This window comes from Chironomus tepperi, unplaced genomic scaffold (genome assembly GCF_022539635.2).
Source record: "Chironomus tepperi strain 1889 unplaced genomic scaffold, CSIRO-AGI_Ctep_v1 contig_85, whole genome shotgun sequence".
NCBI lineage: Eukaryota > Metazoa > Arthropoda > Insecta > Diptera > Chironomidae > Chironomus > Chironomus tepperi.
The window spans coordinates 5,625,700-5,644,508 of record NW_027226207.1 but is presented as its reverse complement, the minus strand read 5'-3'; the positions used below and the strand labels follow the sequence as shown (position 1 = coordinate 5,644,508).

At 33.7% G+C, this 18,809-nt stretch overlaps 4 protein-coding genes across 5 annotated transcripts; 2 read left to right on the top strand and 2 right to left on the bottom strand.

The window, feature by feature from the left end:
• Positions 1-644: 644 nt before the first annotated feature.
• On the top strand, positions 645-3,051 carry LOC139086364 (uncharacterized). Its single transcript, XM_070634795.1, has 2 exons — positions 645-968; positions 1,820-3,051. The coding sequence occupies exons 1-2, from the start codon at positions 837-839 to the stop codon at positions 2,846-2,848; spliced, it is 1,161 nt and encodes a 386-aa protein (XP_070490896.1). The 5' UTR covers positions 645-836; the 3' UTR covers positions 2,849-3,051.
• A 74-nt stretch (positions 3,052-3,125) lies between these two features.
• LOC139086157 (uncharacterized) lies at positions 3,126-5,908 on the bottom strand. The gene is made up of 2 exons (XM_070634502.1): positions 5,645-5,908; positions 3,126-5,568 (listed from the first exon to the last, which is right to left on the bottom strand). Exons 1-2 carry the CDS (start codon positions 5,730-5,732, stop codon positions 3,743-3,745), a joined length of 1,914 nt encoding a protein of 637 aa, XP_070490603.1. The 5' UTR covers positions 5,733-5,908; the 3' UTR covers positions 3,126-3,742.
• A 276-nt stretch (positions 5,909-6,184) lies between these two features.
• LOC139086622 (fap1 adhesin-like) lies at positions 6,185-15,265 on the top strand. The gene is made up of 9 exons (XM_070635141.1): positions 6,185-6,523; positions 6,658-6,799; positions 6,859-6,943; positions 7,026-10,369; positions 10,500-11,102; positions 11,159-12,607; positions 12,673-13,086; positions 13,146-14,093; positions 14,150-15,265. The coding sequence occupies exons 1-9, from the start codon at positions 6,341-6,343 to the stop codon at positions 14,995-14,997; spliced, it is 8,016 nt and encodes a 2,671-aa protein (XP_070491242.1). The 5' UTR covers positions 6,185-6,340; the 3' UTR covers positions 14,998-15,265.
• On the bottom strand, positions 15,103-18,800 carry LOC139086625 (gamma-tubulin complex component 2 homolog). 2 transcript variants are annotated; one of them, XM_070635142.1, is made up of 4 exons: positions 18,302-18,800; positions 16,288-18,240; positions 16,037-16,141; positions 15,103-15,478 (listed from the first exon to the last, which is right to left on the bottom strand). In XM_070635142.1, the coding sequence occupies exons 1-4, from the start codon at positions 18,737-18,739 to the stop codon at positions 15,278-15,280; spliced, it is 2,697 nt and encodes an 898-aa protein (XP_070491243.1). In that variant the 5' UTR covers positions 18,740-18,800; the 3' UTR covers positions 15,103-15,277. The 2 variants fall into 2 exon arrangements, with proteins under 2 accessions (XP_070491243.1, XP_070491244.1); XM_070635143.1 differs by lacking the exon at positions 16,037-16,141 and having other exon boundaries at positions 15,107-15,478.
• Between the last annotated feature and the right edge of the window lie 9 nt (positions 18,801-18,809).

Below are 18,809 nucleotides of genomic sequence, written 5' to 3'. Positions count from 1 at the left end.
GAACAACAACTATCATGAACACTTGTTCTAAGATCTAAAAGGCGGAACAGACCTGCTTTGAGATGATTATGCTGTACATTCTGTTTCTTTGTTCTACAATTCCAACGAACATGTCCTTCAATAATTACTCAATCTCTACATCCAATAAAACAAATAAACATGCTATACCTACAAAATAATAATGTCACTCATCAACATGATCAGATACATAATAAATAGGTCGTTTACTCAAAAATTATTATGTGTGGGTAAGTTAAGCTAATACAAGGGTACATTCAAGGTTAATCATCAAGCTACCCGCCTTATGTCAATAACTGCCTGAAACCTGAATTTTTGTATATCATCTAATCTCTAAAAAAATCATGCAACAGCTCGACTGGATTTCATGATTTTGAGAGAAATGCAAATGAGGAACTCGAGAGAATTTCAGCATATGACGTAACTGTCAATATTATAATAAAGAAGTTACGAAATTTCAACAAAACTTATCTGTGACATTAGTTCCTTCATTGTTTAGAAGGGAGAAGTACGAACGCAAACCGTCGAATAATATTCGTATATATACACATTCAGTATAGATTTTAGAACAAGGGAGAGAAGGAGAAAGAAAAGAAAAAAAAAAAACTTAGCTACATCGCATTTTTTATACTAAAATACACTCTTTTTTTGCCTGTGAAAAAAAAAACATCTTTTAAATAATTATAATTTTTATTTTAATTTTTTTACTACATCATTTATGTAATTTCCTATCAAATTAAATACCTTACAATCATCATCATCTGATAAACATTAAGTTACTCTCCAATACTGTCTTAAAAAGTTAAGAAAAATTAAATATGTTCTTCTGTAACTGCTTGAATATAGTTGGTGAATTAATAAATGGCCAAAAAAAGGAGGATAAATCCAAATCTAAAGTTAATTGTACGACAAATTCATTATATTATGAGCTGCTTGACTTTTTTAAATTGGTAAGTACGGACATAATATTTTTATGGATTTAGATCCAGTAAAGTTGTTTCATACAAAACAACAAATCACATAAAAATAGCCATATTTACAAAAAAATTGACAGTGGAAATATAAAAACGAAGAGAAGATTTGTGACGGCATAACATATACATCTGTTGAATGAAATAGCTTAATAACAAGTTCTAATTTCTGCTAAATAGCCGATAAATTCGTAGAAAAAATTAAAATTACTACAATTTATTAGTGATTGCGCTGTGGCTGGCTTGAAAATTATTTTCTTCTTTCTTCTTGTTGATGTATAGACCAGATAAGACTTGTCTCGCTATTTTTGTGTACGATGAAAATAATATTAGAATCGGAATTTGAGTCAAACAATGTTTGCTAAGTTCATAGTCGTGTGGGGTGAACGATTTTGTGATATCATTGCAACAATGTATGATTATTTATTGTTTAGATTATTAAAATGGTTGATTCAGCACCATTTTTGTTCTTTATGATTCTATTTTATGTTGTCATAAAAAATTGTTTACAAAAGTCGTGTAATTTACACGATTCTAGCATTTCTTGATGATGACAACATTTAAATCTTGAAATCCCGTTAAATTTTGAATCTAAAATGACCGTTGAAACCATAAAACATAAAAATTTGCGAAATCCAGCATAGTCATAAACTTTTATACGAGTTTATCTCTTTGTTGTCTGTGCAGCATAACTTCTCTACCTGCCGTACTCAAGAGATAATGTTCTTTTGTACCAAAACTGGATATACCTAATAAATTAAGAATGAATCATAAATTTATGAATTATGACTTCCTTAAAGCATTAAATAATCATGTTCCTTTATTTTCAGGCCTTAGGATTTACGTGTGATGAGACGAAAATCAATGTCCAACATCCGATTTTCGTCAGTAAGATTAAGACGGATAAATGGACAGTAAGCAAATGCCTAAATTGTGATTGCAATGTCTATGCAGTATCTGATAACGATAGTCATGAGATATTAGTAAATGGAAATTTGCAACGTGACAGAAATGCCATGTCCGAGATGATGAAAAATGAAAATTATTCGATGCCATTTAAAATAATTCTCAAACAAATTGATTTACTTCCAAATACAATCAAATCAACAATTAATGATGATGTTCATGTCAAGAATCTATTCACAAAGTTACAAGACTTTATATCCCATGATGCAATTGAAACAGAAGATGAGATTCGGAAGCTTCAGACTCGGATGAATTTGAGAAGACAAAAAGCTGAAAAAGAGTTCCAGCTCATCACAACGCTTGTTAATTCGATTGAATCGAATAGCAGTGACAATTTAAGCACCCTTGAAAGTACAAATGATCATATTCAATCTTTATATTCAACTCCACCGGTCACACCAGAAAGTGCTCAATTAATGACAATTGATCAATTACCATCTCATCCAATCATTAAGCATGTTGATCATAATCATAGAGAAGGTATATCAAAGCATAGCAGTGCAATTATGATGCAACAGAAAGTCACACGAACGATTGATTTTGAGGATGACATCTTTGAATTGGATGGAATGAAGAACAGCGAAACAATTGATGAGAATGATCGCTATCATAAATATTCCGATACGGAAGGATCTGATGTTGAAGAAATGATCACAGAGAAGCGGCCATATGCGCGAGGACGTTCTGGATCATTGGCCATTGCACGAAGCGCACCTATTTCTATGCCTCAATTTTTAAACCATGCAAATCCTCATCTTGATGAAAAAAATATCAATAATGATCATGACATTGCTTCAAGCATTAAACTATTAGCTAAAAGCATCCATGCCGATTCCATTTTCGGTGAATTGCCTAACAGTCGTCCAATTTTTAAATATAACACTGACTTTTAGGAGCTATATAAACTTCAAATAGCAAGTTGCTCCTACAAATTGCTCGTGTTGTTATTTTTGACATCATTTGACAAATTTTTTTTTTTATCCCAGCTACAATATTTTTTAATTAATTAATTGACTTGATACAAAGATGAAAAAATTATTAAAAATTATGATAACAATTTTTTTCAAATGATAATAATTACATATATTTTGCTGATTAAATGAGTATTAAGCTCATCAATAAATGTTTAAGATATTAAAAAAGTCTATTTTTTTAGTTTTTTGCATGTATAAAAAAAGTCAATTCTTTATTAGTCACTTTACACTTACTTAATATAGTAGAATACATTTCAGATCAGAGTACGATTGTTTATGTTTATCAATACAGCAGTAAGAAAAAAATGCACAGTAGAAAATGTCAGCTGTAGAGTTGAACTTGATTTGAAAAGTGCTGTTTATTTCAGAACCATGCAAATGTTTGAGGTTTCAGGTAATTGTTGAGTTCAAAAAAATTTCCTTTTAGAAACATTTGAATGGTTTTAAAGTCATTTGTATAGTTTTCACTTTGATCATCACTTTAAAACATTTGTATTGTTCACATTCCATTAACAAATCAATTGTATGGTTTTGTTATCATTCATAAAACATTTGTATGGTTTTAGATTCACTGGTGAAACATTTGTATGGTTTTCAATCCACTGTTGAAACAATTGTATGGTTCTAAATTCACTGTTAAATCTATTATAAGATTTTCAAGCACTTTCAAACCAACTTCAACTCCAAAAAAATTGCTCGAAAAATTAGTGTTAATCAGTTGGTCATCAATAGTTCCTTAAAATCTAATTTTACATTAGTAAAAAAAAAAATATTTATATATGTATAAAAAAAATTTCCTATGAAATGCAGTTCTCATTGTAAAGTATAATCACGATAATTTTTCATTGCCTTTAGTTCCTTTTTAATTTTCGCTATAAAGTCTGATGGCTGAAGTAAGAGGCTTGTCTCTAAGCCCACTGAATTCAGCAATAATTCAGTCTCATCGTATTTCTTGTGAGATATAAGACTCAATGGACGAAAGTTAATTTCAGTTATGATCCAGAAAATTGAGTCGTCGTCATGGGATGTATATGGTCTTGATGGAATTCCAGAACGTGATGCAATGGAGTTTGGAACAATGTCAAGTAATGATGATCCATCTCTTAATAATCCTAAGCACTGATTCTCAAAATCACGTTTAACTATAAAAATACCGGCTAATGGCAAACGCTTAATAGTAACTTCCACAAAAAGTCCAGCACACATTTTGATAAATTTTTGAGCATCAGCAGGTGATTTAATATTGGCAATATTATTGATAGCTAATAATTGGTCCCCAATATGAAAGACATAGAGCTGCGGATTAGGCTTGAAACCTGATATCCAAAGTTGCCCATTATACGATGCAAATGCTATGGCATCAACGCAATCCTTCTTGCGCAGTTTAAAACGAATCTCCGTATTAATCTCATGTCTTAACTGTAAAACTTGCTGTTCACGCAACGATAATTTCCTTTTCTCATGCTTTGGCGTGTTTGATGTCGATGCCGCCGTTGCAATAGGTATTTTTTTCGGTGTGTTGGGCACAGATTTTGCACTTTCCTTTTCAATTATGTTTATATTGTTATTAAGCTTCTTAATAAATGACGATGTTGATGGAATTGATTGATTTGATATGATATTCGCACTAATATTATTATTATTTGATTTTGTTATTGCTACAGTTTCTTCAGATCCATTTTGATTATTATTAATTGTATGTGATGATAATGCCTTACATAAGTGATCATATTCGACGGCAATTTTGATTTTCGTAACTTTTGATTCATCTACTTTTGATATAATATCATTATTAATCTCATTTGACTCGATTGGGATTATGGTAATATTATTATCACTAATATTATTTTCTTCTTCTGCCAAATTATGATTATACTCAACATTCAATGATGTTGGAAGTACATTGATTAATGGCTCTTTTTCACTATCATCATACTCATCGTCCTCATCTAATTCCTCTTCATCATAATCAAAACTGTTTGCAAATTGCAAGTCTGAATTATTGGATGTATAGCGACACAGTGGATTTGACAGTAAATTGATAAGATTTTGTGACGATGTGTTAGATGTTGCAAAATTAAATATTGGAATGCTTATTGCCTGTTCTGAGTCATCCTCATTATTGTTTATACTTATATTCATATTATTACTACTAACTGTAAATGACTCAAATGTAATTGACTCGATTTGTGTATTTTCATTTTCACTAACTGGTTCTGTTGATATTATGGATGTTGTCCTACTTTGTGTTGTCGATGATTCTATTCGTGTTGATTGTAAAACTTCTAAGCCTGGAATTCGTTCATCAGACTCAATTGGTGGACATTCAGGCAATGGATCACGAGGATTTCTAGTCATTTGAAGTATTGGTCTCATTGCTGGTGGCTTTGTATATATATTCTCTTTTGGCGATAACACTTTTAATTCACGTAACTTTGTCTTTAAGCAATTGACCCAATCATTCATTAAATCCCAACGTTTACAGCTAAATGAAAAGACGTCGTTGTCTAATACTATAATAAACTCATGTGATGATTCGGATATATTTCTTGGAATTCTCAGACCAACATATTTTGTCCTTTTTAACTCTAAAACATGCAAATGAGTTGCATGTGATGCATGTATCTTTTTTGCATAAACTGAAATAACATAAATTACATAATTGTTAGCTTCCTTTACATGTCACTTTTACTTCATTCTATTAGGTATACTTACTTTCAAATAATGGCTCATTTCGCATACAAAAGATAGTAAAGACTTTTTTTCCATTTAAATTTAAAAATCCTTGTTTAATGATTTCCATTTTATTTATGTATAAAACTTTTGTTTTCCATATTTTTATATGCTTTTTCTATGTACTTTTCATGAATTGAGCACTTTTTTCATACAAATACGATGTTTAATTAACTTTTTTCTTATTTTTTATATTTTCTTCTAAAAAATTCTCGTATTCACTTTTTTACGTACGTACTATGGATGTCCAGCATAAATGTCGACAGATACGTAGCATGAACTTCTTTCGGAATTACTGACCAATCTCAATTTCGCAATTTTTCCCATATTTTCCTCAATTTCCTTTAAATACTATCAAGTTACCATTGATTAAAGTTTAAATTGAGCCAAAATTACATGAAATTATGAAATTCACACCATAAAAACCGTTAAGAAAAATATTTGAAAATTCGCACGACAGTCAGACACTTTGGAAACTTTCAAATTTTTTTAAGACAACATTCAAAAAAAATAACGGTCATTTTCAAAAAGCAAAAAATTTTCAAAACAACATTTAATTAAATTTCTATTAGATTAACGCATCAAACATTGTTTAATTTATGTGAAAAAGACGCAACATAGACTAGTGAATGATAATAAAGTGAAGGATAAGTGAAAATAGTGATAAATAAGTCAATAATGGCTAGAATTAATGGAACTCTAACTTTTGTGGATAAAAATGGTGAAGATAAGTCAATTGTTCGAGTTATTGAAGATTTAACAGAAGTTAAATTCGGAAATCATCTATCAAACGATATTCTAATCAAGTCTGAAGATGTAGAGGAACTCCATTGCAAGATCTTCTTAAATGAAATTCACAGGGTATGTAGAAATTTTCATGAGCATAACTTTTACTCTTTCTCTCGGTTCTCAAAATTTTTTCAATAATGGCTGGCTCTTACAGCCGGCATAGCTTTTAAAATTATGATTTAAATTCATTTTTACATTAAATTTAGATTATTATCAAGAATTACTCAACATCCCATCCGATTTTGGTCAACAATCAAGTAGTTGAACGTTCCAAAGAGCTCAAAAGTGGCGATGTCATCACAATTCTTGGGAATAGTATGCGTTGGGAAACAAAAGATGATGCTAAAAGTAAGTGATGCCCCTATATACGTTAAATTTCCTATATTAAGGAAGATTTTTAATTTCAGGACGCGTTTCATGTTTATCAAAGGCGGAAAGAAGGGCATTAAAAAACAAATTCATCAAAACTAACAAGCGAGTAACAATACACAGGTAAGGAAAATTCCGTCACATAAATCTCGCATTCCTTTACATAATTTTCAAGTAAAAAAATCCTCAAAAACTCAAATTTCAGTGTCAGTGTACAAAGTATAACTAAGTCAAGTCCTGTAGAAGCATCAAGTAGCAGTTCAGACGAGAAAGTCACACCAGAACCTCTGAAAAGTACTCCTGAAGAGACAGAAGAAGAATTCAAGTCACCAGTGAAGGAGCAACAAGGAATTCCAAAAGATAAGGAAAATGAAAAGACTCCAGTTAAAGTCAATAAATTAAATATGTCGGGTACTTTATTGACATCGTACACACCACCAGTTGGGAAGTTGACAAGAAGCGTAACGAAAATTCCTTGGAACTCACCATTAGGATCATTAGGATCACCTTCAGTCAAATCTGCAGCAAAAAGTATTTTAAATGATTCTCTTAATGTCTCAAAGTTCAATAGTCCTAAAAGTGCTCAAAAGCTCAACACATCTCAAATGCATTTAATTGATTTAACCACACCATTTGTAAAGCGTACTGAATCGACGCCGAAGGCATCAACAATAAGGAAGACACCTAGGACAATTGGAAAAACTCCTCTTCGTAATGCAACATTACTTAAGTCAGCTATCAAAAACTCATCAATACAGAAATCTGGCCTGCATAATGTCTCGAGTATTGCTACCAAAGGCAAACAGTTATTTGAATCACCAGCCAAGAGTAATACATCAATTAAGGATGAATCAGCATCATTAATTGAAATTTCCATGTCATCAGTCAGTGAAGTTGACTCAAGCAAAGCATCAATTAATGACAATTCAAACTGTGAAGAAGTACAAAAGGTTGAAGAAAATAATGGAAAGACAAATGATGAAGTTAAAGACCTCCTTGAAACCATTGACTCAGTCTTAGAAGAAGATAAAGAAAGTCAACCAGTCGTGGAACCGGAAGAGATAATCAGTAGTTCGCAGGAACTTGAAGATAATTTTAACAAGATTGCCGAAAATGAAAAGTTATCAGTCAGTTCCGCAAATGAAAGTCTGTTCGATAAAGCTCTAAATAGTGTGCCAATTGAAGATATAAATAATTTCGATAAGCTAGTGACAGACGAAGGCACAAGTAGTATGGATGATACTGAGAAGAAAGGCGAAATTGTGTTGAAATTGATTGAAAAGGCACGAGAATCACTATCGACGCCTAATAAGACAACGCAAGTATTATCTGCACGCTATTCCAACATTACAAATGACTCATTAACCGACTGTGTAAATATCTCGCAAAAATATGATGCTAAAACTCCTAAAATCAGTCTATTGGAAACAGTCATGGCTGATCCTAAAAGTAATTTATCGATGGGTCCAGTCAGTCGATTAAGCTTGACAAAAGATTCAACTGAAATTGTTGAGAATTATCAGCTCAATGACAACAATTCAGAGTCATTAAGAAGCACAAGAAAACGTATGAGGACAGCAATGTCATCGATTGGAATTTTGAATGCCTCACAATCTGCTGACACAACATTAAATGAAAGTCTTAATGTTTCAATCAATGATAAGGATCAAGTTGATTTTAATCAGTCACAGCCTGAAGAGACAAACATCCTTTCATTGGATAATCAGCCAGACTTGAACACATCAAATAAGGAAAATGAGTTTACAGGACCTTTAAATATGTCCATGAAATTCATTGAATATTCAGAATTTGATGAGAATAATCAGGAATCGAAGACAATCTTTGAATTGTCTCATGATGGCGATGACTTAATAGAGTCGGACAATGAAAGTGAAAGTGATGAGGAAGAAGAAAGTCCAAATGAGGACAACGATGAGCTAGTTGAAGACGAGATTATAGACGAAAACAATGAAAATGTTAAGGAAGTCGAGTCCAACAATGGAAGCACTATGAAATGTCGAATAAGTCAAGCTGATTTGGAAAGTATCGGTGAAGATGGCATTAGCATTTTGGAACAGTCAAAAGATGAAGAGCAGTTGGAAGAATTGCTTGCAGATGCTGAAATGCAGGAAGTCCAAGAAAATGAGAAATCAAAAGAAATGGCTGATAATAATGGCATTGAAGTGATTCCAGAACCAGCAACTGACAAAAATGGTGTCAATGACTTCGAAGATATTCCAGAAACTCAGCAAATTGAACTGGAAGAGGAATTAGCTGAAGAGGAAGTTCCATTAGAAAAATCTGAATATTTAGATGATATTCCAGAGACACAGCAAATGGATTTCGGCACGGAAGAGGTACTGGAAACAAACAGCACATTTGATGGAACTATAGAACGTCTTGATTCCACAAAAGAAGGCGAGGAAGTACTAGAAACAAACAGCACATTTGAAGGAACTATAGAACGACTTGATTCCACAAAGGAAGGCGAGGAAGTACTAGAAACAAATAACACATTTGAAGGAACTATTGAACGTTTTGATTCCACAAAAGAAGGCGAGCCATCAATAGAACTTGAAAAATCATTAGAAGACATCCAGCAAGAGGAATTGCCTGTTGAAAAAGATAATGATAATGTCGAAAATAATTCAGTAAGTGAAGCAAATGGAAATGAACAGCTTGGAGATACAATTGAACAGCTGGACGAGAATGTAGAAAATAAGCTTGATGATACAGTTGTAAGCGATCAGCTTGAAGAGACAGTTGAGGAATCATTCAATGAACATATCGAAATTCCAGCAACACAAGCATTTGAATTTGACGAGGATGACTCAATTGTAGTGGAAGGAATTTATGATACAAGTGCTGATGTAAAAGATGAAGGCAGAATAGCAAAGTTTGAGACAATTGGTTCCATCGTGTCTGTAAATGATTCATCAATAATGAGTTCGCAAGAGCCAGTCAACAAGTCCGATACTGCGGAATCAATTTCTATTCAAGAAATAAGTGACTCGAGTGTGATCTGTTCACAGGAATCAAACATTGCCAGACTGGGATCAAGTCTTCATGTAGAAGATTTAATATCCGAAAATGAATCAAATGAAATTGTAAATAATTCAGTTACGGAAGAACCTTGTGAGAAACAAGAATCTAAAGAGACATTACCATCTATAACCTCGAATGTCAGTGCAACAATTAATGAATTAATTGCGACTCCAACAGACATGTTGACAAGCATAGCTGTGTCTCAACAATACTCAACATCAGATATTGGCTCTGATCATATGGAAATTCCAGCTACTCAAGAAATGATTGAAGATGAATTTGACAGTAATGAAATTGTCGAAGAGAAAACTGTTGAAGGAGATTCAGCTATTGGAACAACAGCCAGCAAAATTGATCAATCGAATGAAAGTGAAGAAAAGCGTGTTAATGATTCCATTAACGAACATTCAGCTCCAAGTCGTGAAAGTGCTTTGTTCAGTGACACAGAATTCAGTAATGTTGAAATTAATGCATCTGCATTCCTTAAAGAAACAGATGCTGATGGTAAGTTCCTTGAATACAAATTTAAATTTTTAACGACTTTTTGAAATTCAAATTTGCTTAATCCAAAGTCAATGATGATTAAAATTTAAAAAGCAAATCCATTAAAAAACTAACCATATTTTTTTTACAGATTTCCCAGAAATCAAAAACAATCAAGAATTGACAGATAAAGAGACAAATCAAGCACAAACTGACGTAACTGAAGAAGATAAAAGTGAAAAACATAAAGAATTAATCGAAAAAGAACTAGAAAAAGTTGATTTTGAAGCGAAAATAGTCAAAAATAGTAAATCAATTTTGCCATCAGAAATCGAAAGTTTGACTGGATCTCGCAAAACAATGATTCCAGATCAGATTGATGATTCATTTGCTGCTTTCATTGAAGATAAGCAAAAGGAATTGAAGGAATCGGACGTGACTGAATCAGTGCAGGACGAAATTAAAACTAATAAAAATAAGGACATTGAAATTACATCTTCAGTTAATGAAGAGAAAATGAATGAGATTGAAATGGAACTAGCTCGAATGAATGCTGAGCCAATTACTAATTTTGAGAAAAAGAGACCGGCAAGCATGATGCCACAATTTGAGGATGGTGAAAATAGTAATAAAGTAACATCCAGAATGACAATTTTACCATCAGAAGACGATCGAAGGACATCATTTTTAGAAAGTTTAGAAGAAGAAAAGGCTGAAGTGCTTAAACAAAAAGAGACTGTAGAGATTTCTGAAGGTATAGCTTACAATTTAATTAATTTATTCAAAATACTAAATTTATGTTTAATCTAGAAAAACCAATCATTGAAGATGATAAAGAAGGAATAATAAATGATGAGTTGAGCTCAGGCATTCAAGATGAGGAAGAAACTGACAAGAATCCAGTTAAGGAAGAGCCATGCATTAAAAAGCAGGCTTATGTGACAACTGAAAATGAAAACCAAGTAACAGCTCCTGAAACTCCATCAAGACGACGAGTTGCACGCGTTAATTACTCGGAATTGGCTACTGGATCTCCAGCGAGATCAAAGAGAGGACGTTCTGCATCAACAGAATCAAATGGTGAGAAGGATAAGGAACCAAAATCAGCTGTTAAGCGAAAAGAGAAGTGTGTTAAAATGGAACCGATTGTTGAGGATGAAGTAGCAGTACAAATCACAGTAACAGCCACAGAAAATAGTGAGCAAGTGAAAGAGTCGAATGAGGAAGTTCCTGTTCCTGTTAACGAAGAAAAACCGTTGGAAGTAGCCTCAGAAGTGACTGAAAAAGAACCTGAAAGTAAGGCAACAGAAGAGAATATTGAGGAACCAGTTGAAGAAACTGTTTCTCAGCCAATTGATGAGAAACTGGATCCACAAGAAGAAACTGCTAATAGCCAAGATAATGAAGTAATTCCTGACAGTCAAGAAAAGGAAGTAATTCCTGATAGCCAAGAAAGTGAAGAGATTCCTGATAGGCAAGAAAAGGAAGTGATTCCTGATAGCCAAGATGATGAAGTAATTCCTGATAGCCAAGAAAAGGAAGAAATTCCTGATAGCCAAGAAAAGGAAGTAATTCCTGATAGCCAAGAAAAAGAAGTAATTCCTGAAAATGCAACTGACGATACTGTAGAAAAATCAAATGAAGATGAACCTTCCGTTGAACATCCAGAAAACTTACAACTTATGGAACTTCCAAAGCCTGAAAACTTGCAAGTAATGGAAGTTCCAACACCTGATAAACTACAAGTTATGGAAGTCACAAAACCAGAACACTTGTCAGTTGTGGAAGTAAAGAAACCAAGTCAGGAACATCCTAAGGAAAATGATGTTGAAGATATTTCAAAGAATGTTGATTCGCCACAAAAAGAAAATGAAATTTTGGAACCTGTTGACGATAAATTAGTAGCTGAAACTGAAAATATTGAAGCTGAAACTTCGACAGAAGAACATATCGATGAAAACCCAGAATCGACCACAGAAACACAAGAAAAAGAATCAGAGCCAATTGAAGAGCTTGCTGAGAAAATTGATGATGAAATTATTGAATCTACTGAAAAAGAAGATTCAGAGCCTGTTGAAAAAGTCAGTGACGATATTGTTGAGACTTCAGAGAAGGATTCTGTCGAAAGTGTTCAAGAAGAAATTGTACAAAAGGTAGAAGTTGAGCCTGAAGCAGAAACATCTCCAGAAGTCGACGAAAAAGTTCAAATTCCCGCAGAGGAAGTGCCATCTGAAAGTTCAACACAAGAGGAAGAAATTGGTAAGTGAAAATATTATTCCATAGACTATAAAATTAATTTAAATTGTTCCTTAATCTCTTAACAGCTCCAAAAGTAGAAGAAGTCGTGATTGAGCCTCAAACGCCATCCAGAAAACGTGCAAAGAAACTTAATTATCTTGAATTGGCTTCAGGATCGCCAGCGAGGACGCCACGACGAGGAAGAGCAGCTTCAACGGAAGAAAAGCAAGAAAAGACCACAAAACCAGACCTGCCGCCAACAATTCCTGAAGAACTTAGTGATAAAACTAAGGAAGAGGAAGTTGTTTCGTCAACTAATGATGAATTAGTCACTAAGGAAGTTGTAGAAGAGAAGAAGGAGGAAGAAAAACTATCGGAAGTCAAAAAGAAACCTGGTAGAGCACGAAAAATTGAGCAATTAAAGCCAGAAAATGAAGATGTACCAACACCATCAAAACGTTCACGACGAGGAGTTACGCCTGTACAAACTCCTATAGTTGGTAAGTTAAACAGCATGTCTAAAATTATCGAATATGAAATAATATATTTCCTTATTTAGAACCAGAAAAGAAGTCTCGTAAACGCCAACAAAAGATTGTTGAACCAGAGCCTGAACTTCCTCAAGAAAAGGAATCGGAACCAGAAGTACAATCAGACAATGTCATCACAATATCATCATCAGAAAGTATTCAAGAAACGGCAAAATCTGTGGCGAAAAGAGGACGTGGCAAACAAGCGAAGGCTGTTGAAGAAGTTCCAAAAGAAGACGAGAAAGCTGTGGAAGAGAAATCCAATGAAGAGCCACCAGCAGCCAAAAAAGGTCGCGGACGAAAAGCAAAAGTTGTTGAATTACCTACTGTGGAGGAGAAATCACCAGAGAAGGTTGTTGAAACAAGTCCTAAACGTGGACGTGGACGTAAAGTTGTGGAAGAACATCACGAAGAGAAAACAGAAGTTGAAAAAGTAGCGGAAACACCTGTTGCTAAAAACTCACGTAAACGTCAACAAGACAAACCAGCAGAAACAGAGAAACCCAAAGATACAGAAGATATTAAAACTGACGAGATTGCCAAAAGTCCTGTCGAATCTCCACAGCCAGCTAAACAGCAAAGTCGAGCGCAAAAAGCAACAGAAGAAGTTGAGGAGCATGTAGAACCTAAAAAGGCAACAGTTGCACCAAAACGAGGAAGAAAAGCACAAGTCGAGGCTGTTGAAGAAGTCAAAGAACCACAAAAAGAAGAACCTGCGCCAAAGCGAGCTGGTCGCAAAGGCAAAGTTGAAGATGTTGAGGAAATTCATGAAGAACCTGCTGTACATGAAGCACCTAAAAAAGGTCGCGGACGTAAAAAAGTCGAAGAAGCTCCAAAAGAACCAGAAACAGAACCTGAGAAAGTTGAGGAGCCTGCTCCAAAACGAACTGGAAGGAAAGGCAAGAATGAAGCTACTGAACTGCCAGTTCCTGAAACACCAACAGAAGAATCTGTTCCAAAACGAGCTGGACGAAAAGGTAAGCAAATTTAACGGGCTTTATAAATTCAAAAATTAATTTAACGGTTTTTTCAGGAAAACTTGAAACACTTGCAGCAGAAGACAATCCAGTACCAGAGACGCCAAAACGAGGCAGAAAGGCAAAGGTTGATGCAACTCCAGTAGTTCAAGAAACGCCACAACAGACAGAAGAAGTTGTCCCAAAGAAAGGAGGCAGAAAAGGAAAAACTGAAACTGTTACTGAAAGTCAAGAAGAGGCAGTAACACAAGAAGCACCGAAAAAAGGTCGTGGACGAAAGAAGGTTGAAGAAACACCAAAAGTTGAAGAGCCACAAAGTTCTAATGTCCAAGAAGAAGAAGAGGAAGAAACAGTAGTTCCAGTTAAGAAAGGTCGTGGACGACAGGCGAAGAAGGCTGAAGAAACACCAAAAGTCGAAGAGCCACAAAGTTCTAATGTGCAAGAAGAAGAAGAGGAAGAAACAGTAGTTCCAGTTAAGAAAGGTCGTGGACGACAGGCGAAAGTTGTAGAGAAAGTGATTGAGACAAAGACTGATGAAGTAGCTGAAGTAGAAACAGAAGCACCGAAACGTGGTCGCGCACAAAAACAAAAGGCAGTTGAACCTGAAACAAACGACCATCCAGTCACTAAAAAGCCTCGTGGACGACAGGCAAAACAGGAAGTCAATACAAAAGAACCTGAACCAAGCGAGTCACCGAAACAAGCAAAGACACCAGTAAAGAAAAAGATTGCTGCCAAACACGTAACTATTGTCACACCATCCACAATGCAAGGTCATCATTCCAAAGAGACGACGAAAAGTGAAGAACCAGTGGTAGCTAAACGTGCTACAAAACGACAGGCACAACCAGTAATTGAAGAGGAGCCAGTTACTGCAAAACGCTCAACGCGTGTTAGAAAATAAGAAGAAAAAATATTTTTTTTTGAATTTAATTAAATTTTTCATTTGTTATATTTTACAAAACGATATATTAATTTTTGATTAGAAACTGATTGGATGAAAAGAATGATAATGTTGAGTTATGAGACATGCAAAATTAACTTGTTTAAAAAAAATTCCTATTTCCTCTATTATCTTGTTTGAGTTTTCATTATTTTTCCTTTTTTTTATTAGATTTTAGGATATACTTAATTTCTCATTACACTTTTTAAATAATAAAGATTAAAAAATCATTGATATCTGATTACTGACATGAATTTAATTTTGTTGTGTAGAAATTATTAAAATTGATGCGATGAATTAGAGAGACGTACTTTTCAGAATGATTCTTTTCGGCAAGCTCGTGGATCTTCTGTAGTAAAGCAACAGTTTGTTGAACGAATAAGGTGTCGTATTTGGTGACTTTTTCAGAAAATGTTTCTGTTGATGCAGTTGGTGCCTCCTTCTGTGAATTGATGGATGAGAAAGGAATTATAAATTTTGTTTAATTAATGTAGGTTCGATCACAAATGATGTCTAATGTATGATTTTAGTCTCTGAGACCGTTCACAGACATTGCATTGATTCTATGAATATTATATAACAGAGACATACTTCATCATCTGTGAACGACACCTGAAAGATTGGTTAAAACCTTACAAATTTTTAAATGTTTAAGAGCGTTACAAATTTTGTAGTTGTAGGGTTTCAAGCCAATTAAAATATTCAATTTTGAAAACCATTCAAATGTTTAATCCAATGAATTTGTATGGTTTTAGTACAAAAAATCTATTCAATTTGAAAACCTCACAACAGATTTGCAAAACTATACAAATTCAAATGAACTTGGAAGGTTTTCAAATTTTAAAAATCCGTTAAATGTATGAGAAAATGTGTAAGCGCATGTGCGTGTAAAATAATAAACTAAATCAACCAATAAATGAACAAAAAGTGCTGATTAATAAACAAAAAATATATGTTAATAATGAGTCTTTATCAGCGTGTTAAAAGCACTTTAGCTAACCTGATTACTCTGTTCATTATATTGCAACGAACTATCATCGTTGTTTATATAGCTATTTGATAACATGGATGATAGTTCGGCATCAATGAAATGACGTTGCGCTTCCTAGAAAAATTCGTGTCCAAAATTGATAGCAGATACAACAAAGGTGTGAGAAAATTTTTATACAATTAATACACCACAATATAATAAGGATAAAAAGTCTCCAAAAATAGCAAAAAATATATATAGCATAAATGGGTTCAACATACCTCAATAAATTCACAGAAGCCAATGCACAATGTGCACATTTTAACGATGCATTTAAGGATGTCAGGTTCTGTCAGCATGCAATTTTTCAAGCATTTATCCAGGAAGTCATCATGGTAAGCCAAAACATCATCAAATGTCTTTGCCTTTGATATCTGCTGCATGAACCTATGCCATTCAGGCTCAATGACTTCAACCATCATGTAATATTCCAAATTTTGAATAGCACTCATCATTCGCTGACGCAATGTAAATGCTGATCGATACTGCTCACTCGTACGTTGATCGAATTTTTTGGCATTATTATTCGCAATCCATACGCGACACAAAAAGTTCTCGACATGCTTCAAATAGAATAATTGACGGAATATAATTTGATATTTGGATATTGTCATATGATTTAATATGATTGATATTGGCCAACCCGTTTTATAACCAAATGAGAAGCATTCAATTCCCGTCTTCATGTCATAATCAACTACATCACATTCATCATCATATTCGTCCCTTTTGCTCTTTATGATTTTAGTCATTTGAGTGAAAATGTCAAATGGCATGAGAACCGTGGACAAATTATCCTGATATTTATCATGTTTTGCTGATGAGAGACGTAATGTTAATTCCAATAAATTCTCGAGACGAATTGGAATGACTTTATCAACACCTTTCATTAATTCATGCTCACATGCGTCCATAAATTGAACAATAAAATCTCCTTGTTGCAACAAAAAGTATCGCTTGACACTTAGTAAATGACCCATTAGGTCATGATCATCCATAATTAATTCCATTAAAGCTTTTGATGAGTAGATATAAGCATCATTGACATGATTAATATAGCTTTGATCATCGGTGTGCGAAAACTTCAATATTGTGTCTGAATTATGATTAAATGACAAGCGCTTTCCACAGTCACGAACGACATTCAAGTACTTCCCAGTTCTCATTATAATGTTTGCCTGCTTTTCAAGGAATCGTGGAATCTTGTCAGTTTTAAGGACATATCTCTTGTCCCAAAACTCATTGAATGCTTGAGTACTCTCGAGATTCTGAAAGTCATTCTGATTGTCTTCAACAAAAAATTCATTCTTTGGATCCTGGATGATTCCTTTAAAAACCCATAAGCTTAATATTTCCATGTATGGCTCTGCAGCTTTTTGAGTAAGATGAATGAGTATTTTTTGAGAATTTTTATCTCCACTAAATAATGAGATCGAGTCATGAAGACTTGTTAACACATTCCCACCACGATAGCGATTCTCCTGCAATTTTCCACAGATTTTCGTGACTGTTTCCATTGTTTGAATTATTGGACGTAAGTAGAATAGTAATTTATGGAGATTCAGCTCATGTCTTATATGCATCGATTCCAATTGTGCGATTGTTGCATAATAATCATCAACTAGTTTACTTATAGCTTCCGAAAGTGCCTGCAAGACTTGACCACTTGATGGTCCTCGTGTACTTTCAATGAAATATTGTAACTGGAAATAATAATTGGCCAATGGAAGGATGTCTTTTAAAATATCTCGAATGGAATCAGTAATTTGTTCATTTAAATCAAATTCTACGGCTACGCTACGATTTTCAAGCCAATTATTGACCACTGTATACTCGTCTTTGGGATCAAACAAATAAGTCTTTAATTTTGGCACAATCAAAGAACCATTAACTCCAATAAGCGTATAAAGCAATTCTCTTATTATTTCCCTTTCTTGTTCTGATGATGGCAATCCAACAATAGGCTTTGGCATTTTCATTTGAAATGGAAGAGTTACATCATCACCACCGAATGAGAATGTCCAAGTTGATATTGGATTAAGGACAATAGGTGTTTGTGGAGATTTCCTTGCTGTAGGTAAAATACTTCCACCTGATGTATTTATTGACTGACGAAGATATGAACTGGAACTTCTTGATACTTGCTGCGTAGCTTGTGCAAGTTTCTCTTTTATCTAAAGGAAATTTTATTGAATTAATATAAGATCCAGGAAAAGATCCAGTAGATAAACTTACCTCAGAAACGACAATGTCAGGCGAATTATTATTGTCAACTCTTGTAGAGCAAAGTGCAGGACTCTCAAAATCATTCTTTGCACTGATTTTTGTTTCAACCTGTAAGTTTGAAGGCTTTAAAGGAATTGTGGGCTTCTGTTGTTGTGATGAACTAATTAAAGTTGGTGACTGACTAATTGAAGCATTATTCAACATTATAATTAAAGCTTCATATGGGGTTTTCTGATTCCTCTTGACATTAACTTCAAACTGTGTCAGGAGCTTGTCTGAATCGAGCATTTGATTCTTAAAATATTGTTTTGCAATAGTTATTAGCTTTTCAGTTGAATATTTATTGTTAGAATTCTTGAAAACCAAAAGTATCTGCTCTGGTGACACTTTTCCATTCCACCTAACAGCAATCTCATCCAATTTCTTTTTAGCTTTTAATTCTGACATGCTTTTTTATTAATTAAACTAACAGATTTAAATTTTAACTAAATTTTTGTTTACTATGATTTTTTTTGCA

Coding starts and splice junctions, on each gene's coding strand:
- LOC139086364 (XM_070634795.1), top strand. CDS start 837: ATGTTCTTCTGTAACTGCTTGAATATAGTTGGTGAATTAATAAATGGC. Junction 969..1,819: donor TGCTTGACTTTTTTAAATTG/GTAAGTACGGAC, acceptor CTTTATTTTCAG/GCCTTAGGATTTACGTGTGA.
- LOC139086157 (XM_070634502.1), bottom strand. CDS start 5,732: ATGGAAATCATTAAACAAGGATTTTTAAATTTAAATGGAAAAAAAGTC. Junction 5,569..5,644: donor AAATGAGCCATTATTTGAAA/GTAAGTATACCT, acceptor ATGTTATTTCAG/TTTATGCAAAAAAGATACAT.
- LOC139086622 (XM_070635141.1), top strand. CDS start 6,341: ATGGCTAGAATTAATGGAACTCTAACTTTTGTGGATAAAAATGGTGAA. Junction 6,524..6,657: donor TCTTAAATGAAATTCACAGG/GTATGTAGAAAT, acceptor CATTAAATTTAG/ATTATTATCAAGAATTACTC. Junction 10,370..10,499: donor TAAAGAAACAGATGCTGATG/GTAAGTTCCTTG, acceptor TTTTTTTTACAG/ATTTCCCAGAAATCAAAAAC.
- LOC139086625 (XM_070635142.1), bottom strand. CDS start 18,739: ATGTCAGAATTAAAAGCTAAAAAGAAATTGGATGAGATTGCTGTTAGG. Junction 18,241..18,301: donor CTGACATTGTCGTTTCTGAG/GTAAGTTTATCT, acceptor AATTTCCTTTAG/ATAAAAGAGAAACTTGCACA. Junction 15,479..16,036: donor ATAATGAACAGAGTAATCAG/GTTAGCTAAAGT, acceptor ATCAATTCACAG/AAGGAGGCACCAACTGCATC.